Source organism: Physeter macrocephalus, chromosome 19 (genome assembly GCF_002837175.3).
Source record: "Physeter macrocephalus isolate SW-GA chromosome 19, ASM283717v5, whole genome shotgun sequence".
Lineage (NCBI taxonomy): Eukaryota > Metazoa > Chordata > Mammalia > Artiodactyla > Physeteridae > Physeter > Physeter macrocephalus.
This window is the reverse complement of record NC_041232.1, coordinates 36,176,922-36,182,597: the sequence shown is the minus strand read 5'-3', so window position 1 is coordinate 36,182,597 and position 5,676 is coordinate 36,176,922. Positions and strand designations below refer to the sequence as shown.

Sequence of the window (5,676 nt, the reverse complement as noted above, 5' to 3'; positions counted from 1 at the left end):
GCTGCGGAGCAACTGGGCCCATGAGCCACAACCACTGAGCCTGCGCGTCTGGAGCCTGTGCTCCGCAACGAGAGGCCGTGACAGTGAGAGGCCCGCGCACCGCGATGAAGAGTGGCCCCCGCTCGCCACAACTGGAGAAAGCCCTCGCACAGAAACGAAGACCCAACAGAGCCAAAAATAAATAAATTATTATTTTTTTTAAAAAGAAGATATTTAAAACCTACTCAATTACAACTGATGATAATTGGGAGGGAGGGGAAAAATTCTGTCTCCCTCAGATTTGATATTTACCATAACTTTAGACCTTGCAAACACAAACAAACTCTTAAGATAATTCAGGTGTTTCTTGATTTATACTTAATCAAAATTCTATTCCACTGGAGGAGGGAGCGGGGGTTGTTGCTTTATGGGTACAGAGTTTCAATTCTGCAAAATGAGAAAGTTCTGGAGATCTGTTTCACAGCAACGTGAATATACTTAACACTACTCAACTGTATGTTTAAAACTTGTTAGGACAGTAAATTTTATGGTTTGTGTTTTTAACCACAATTTTTAAAATGCAAAAAATTCTATTCCGAAATTCAATTTTTACACAAATTATTCCTATAAATATTTTAGATACTCTGAGAGGGTAAGTGGATAAATGCTTTTCCTTTCAGATTTTTTTTTAAGCAAGCTGTTCTAAGTCTACAATTTCCAAAGCAATTATCAATTAAACTACACTAAAAACTGCCTGAAAGACCCTTTATTCAATTGAATATACTCTCTACATTTACTGCTTTGATAAAATCTACATGATCCCCATTTTTCTCTAAACTCAGAAACTGACTTTTCTTTCTTACTTACTGCAACCCCTGCCATCCTCCCTATCCAACTCCATCACCAATTGTCTTAGTTCCTAAGGTTAAATATTTCTTAGTCCAAAGGGGTCCAAAACTCATAATAAACAAAGAACAGCAACTGGGCAACACATAACTAGACAGTCTATTTCTACCATGTAAAAATGACCTAGCAAGCTCTGAAATTTGAATTGGATAAATCTTAAGCAGCATGCATTGCAATATGCTAAAATGCTCTTACAGGCTAAAGCCATCAAATATATAAATTTAAGAAAGTTATTTTCAACATTATCAATTAATTGTATGCCTCAGTAGTTAGATGGTCAATCTGCAATGTTTAAAATTACAAATAACCAAGCATAATTTGGCCAGCTAAACTAAAACACTTGTGTAATATAATATTCCTATACTAATACAAAATGATCTTCTCTTGAAAAACTTTCTTGCTCCCAATAAAATTAAATATGTATAAACAGTAAGAATGTTAAATTATGTGAAGAAAAACTATTAGAATAGCACCATCTGGTAAGCTGTATCTATGTTTTGTGTAACAGAGCTGACAACGTTAGAAGAATAAAAGAAAAAAATGTGGTAGGAGTGAGGGGGTACAGAGAGGGAATCCAAATACTATTTAATGACAAGTCTTCCAAAACATTAGGAAGAAATGTTATCAGTGTCTTTAGATCCCTTCTTTTTGAAGGGAATACTTCAAATATACAATGGCTGCATGATAAATTCTGTATGTGCTTAGAAGCTGACAATTTTTTCACTGTTGTGTACCTTGCCCCTGAAGCCCAAAAAATATGTTTTTAAATGAATGCATATCAGTTTTTTTTTTAAAGCGAATCTAGGAAAAGCAAAAGCTCTTTTGAGGCACAAGGTAAAGAGATGATAATGACAAGGAAACATCCTAATTGGGAAAGTACTGCTGAGACATATAATAAGAGGTAGCAGTTTCACAGAGTTAGAGCAAAGTCATTAAACACTTAAGTTCTTAATCTTATTCTCTCACAAACTGAAAATAAGTTTAAAATAATTTTTTAGGTGCTTAAAAACATGAATAGAGAAACATTTTCTTTTCACTAGACAAATTTCAATGTGGTACAAACACAGAAGCACTATAATTATAGTGACTTTATGACTTTTGTAATAGTTTATAAGTTATTATATTTTTAGTATGGAGGAAATAAACTAGTCTGGAAGATGAAACTGCCTTTTAGGGATATAAGTTTAAGCACTGCAGCTCAGAAGACAAACAAGAATTTAAGTGAAGTAAAGCTTCTGACCATACAATTCTCTGGTTGGCCAAGCTATGCATGAGTCAGCTAGATGTTCCCTCCTTACAAGTTGATCTAGTGAAAAAGAGATGGGCAGCCTCTGGCATGGTAGAGAAGGAAAACCCTGACTTACATTGTTTTCAGATCTGAAAGAAAACAGTCTGTCTCTTTATGTGAACATCATCAGACAGATTTTTATCTTTTTACAACTTCAAAGTATGGCTTAATCAACAGCCTCAGTGGCTCGTTATTAGATAACTGAGTCAATATAAATTTTCAAATTTAAAATTTATAAAAATTTTACTGTTCTAAATAAGCCACTCAGCTTAAACACAGATACGGAATTACCAAGACTATAAAGCCAGGCAGCAAAGCGCACCATTGTTCTCACCAGGACTTGCAGAGGCGGCAGCCATTAATTAGCCAGAAATATAATGCTGTGAGGGCTAGAGACTTTGTACTTTCAAATTTAGCTGTTGCAGCAGAAAAACTGAAATAAGAACCAGATTTAAAGGGGAAAAAACTTACAAAAAAGATAACTATCCTTAGGAGTTAACTTAAACACAGTATATAGTAGATACTATTGTAAACATCTGATTATTTATATAATTATAAATATATATTTATTTATGATCTAGCAGTAATGAACCCCAAAACACTTATTTATGTGTATATTCATTTTAGACGCTGAAAGATTACTCATTCCAAGGAGAAAAAATAATTAGATGTTCTAGAGTAAACAAAACAAAACCACAGGTAATCAGACATTTCTGTAAATGTCCTAGTCATTCTTTCTAAAGTAAGTATCTATCAACTGGTTATTTACTAGGTCTTGGATATTGCTGGCAGTTGAAATAACATCCCCATTGTTAAGTATGAAGAGAGACCCTGTTCTTTATAGTAAGCTCTACTGTCTGAGAGAGAGTGGAAGCGAGGCCTATGATGAAGGTAGAATCAGTAACACTGCAGAATTAACAGACACGGAGGAGAAAGGACCGGTGCCTTTGGACAGTGCATTACCCTTCTCGGATCACTGCTACTCAGCACGTTAGAGAAGCTAAACGGAACCTCAGAGACCCAAACAGGGCAATATCATTTCACTGGTCAGATAAAGCCTGGATAAGTAACCACTGGGGAAACTGAGGCACACTTTCCACAGACAGTTTTTTAAAAGCTGGCTGAACAAAACAGTGTACAAATTAATATAAGAAAGGCAACCGTTAACAGTCAGTTAATAGGTGCTCTTTTATTGGATGACTCCCCCCACCCCCTTCAGTTCCCCACTATGATTGATTATTTTTCCTTTTCATGTCTATCAGTCATTTTGAAACTGGCAATTTGATTCAAGTTAAACAATTTTCCTTTGAATCCAGAAAATAAGTTAAATGCAAACTTAATATTCTCATTCTATATTTCCATTTACTCTAAGAATTTAGAAACAATCACTTGATAACTTTATGTTATCTTAAAAAGAGAATCCTCTCTTCAGTATTCCCTTAACCATGCAGAACTTGTACTATAATTTTATCATTTAACATACATGACATAATGGTTTGACTTCCCCCTTTCATTTGATGCATGACTTTTCTGAGTACCTGTATCAGCTCACTGTGTAAAATCATGATAAACTGAAAGATAGCTGATCATAAGGAAGTATATCTTCTGAGGTCTAACAAATTTACAAACTATAAGAGAAAATGCAAATAAAAACAAAAATAACAGGAGATCCTTAAAGGATTTTCCCCCTTAGAAGTCAAAGGTAAATCATCTATGAATTACATGGATTTGATGTTTCAAATTGAAAGGAAAAAAACAAAAAAACCAAAAAGCACAGCTTCAAACACTGTTTTGTAGAGTTTTTGTTGTTGTTGTTCTGGTACATTTACAGTCTAATTACACTCTAGTAAAGAAACTATGATATTAAAAATTAGCTCATTAGAACCTCCAACTAGCTCACTAAGATCTCATGACCAAATACTTTAGCTAACAAAACACACTGAGTTTTTAAGTTAATACAAAAGAATCCTTCGTTCAATAGCCTTTCGACAAATAGGACATTCACTCATTCGGTCTCCACAGAGCTGGCACGTTCCATGGCCACAAAGGAAAATCATATTCTTCAGACGATCCAAACACACAGGGCACATTGTCTGGAATGTGAGATAACAAATAAAGTAATAAATGCTGAGACATTTTCTATTTTAAAAGTGTAATGTAACAACTCTGTAACATCATTAATTTTCTTTTATTGTTTTAGTCAAATAATCTTTTGTTGCTTTAAAATTTTTAAACAGTTAAAATATCATCCTTATAAAACAGAAATATTGGTTGTACTGTCAGGTCAGTATAAAAGGTACTATCTAAAATAAATATTACATAAAACAAATAGTATATAAAATTAAAAATTCAAATGCCAAAATCTAATAAGAAAAGGATGAAAATAGCCCCATTCAGTCTGACTCAGATTCTCCAACTCTAGGTATTATGCTGTTCTTGCATGAAAATAACACAATGTATGGGGTGGGGGGCGAGCAGTGAAGAGATGTTGCTGAGAACACACACATACCAAGCACCATGCTGGATATGATCCAGTCTCAAGGCCTACATCACTCCCACTTCAAAAAAGAGGAAACTGAGGCTTAGTGGGGTTAAAGACTTCCCAGGGCAAGCTATAATGTGAACTCAGGTCTGCGTGGCCCCAGAGCTCTTGCTTTTAAAAATGATGCTGCACTGTAATACTTTCAATGTAGACCCCCTTAGTTAAAAACAACTAACCTTAGTTAGATATTGTTAAATGTAACTTCATCAACTTAGAAGAATTAAGGAGAATACTTCTGTGAAGTTTTCTAGATAATCACATATTTACTTACAAAGCACATTTTACATTTTATATTTATAAAAACATATTTCACCTTAATATATCATAATACTTCATTCTGAATTAGACCTTTCCCAAATAACATAGAAATGAAATAATAAAAATGTCTACATTAATAAACCAGGCCTAAAGCCTAAATGAAAATGTGGTAACCAACTCTGACAAAACCAGAAATCACTGTGAAGAAAACAACAGGAAAAAAGAACCATAGTCTAACTTGCTAGCTCCATTCTTCCAAAGTAAATTTTCACATTTATCCTTGAAGTTTTGAGAAGCAAAGCTGTAGAAAAATTGTAACTTTTTATTTTAAAAAGCCAAAGCAGCTTTTTAAAATTAAATTAGTTTTTTTCATTAAACTTTCCAGAGGTCTATGTAGTTAATTAATAACTTCCCAAAGTAAACACATCTGTGCAGTCTGGGTTAAGTTACTTTGGATTAATATATGCTTAATAGCACATAAAATTAATCTTTGTCTTTTAAAGAGACATTGGGGTAATACAAAGATTGGAGATTTAAAATTTTAAAAGAGACTTATTCAGGGCTTCCCTGGTGGCGCAGTGGTTGGGAGTCCGCCTACCGATGCAGGGGACACGGGTTCGTGCCCTAGTCTGGGAAGATTCCACATGCCGCGGAGCGGCTGGGCCCGTGAGCCATGGCCGCTGAGCCTGCGCGTTCGGAGCCT

At 34.6% G+C, this 5,676-nt stretch overlaps 1 protein-coding gene across 1 annotated transcript in view; it reads right to left on the bottom strand.

The window, feature by feature from the left end:
• Positions 1-2,143: 2,143 nt before the first annotated feature.
• The window catches only part of MIB1 (MIB E3 ubiquitin protein ligase 1), a 121,440-nt gene continuing 117,907 nt past the window's right edge, over positions 2,144-5,676 (bottom strand). Inside the window, exon 21 of the mRNA XM_024120568.3 lies at positions 2,144-4,266. Coding sequence (XP_023976336.1) covers positions 4,126-4,266 — 141 coding nt within the window. The 3' untranslated portion in view covers positions 2,144-4,125. The remainder of the gene's footprint in view (positions 4,267-5,676) is intronic.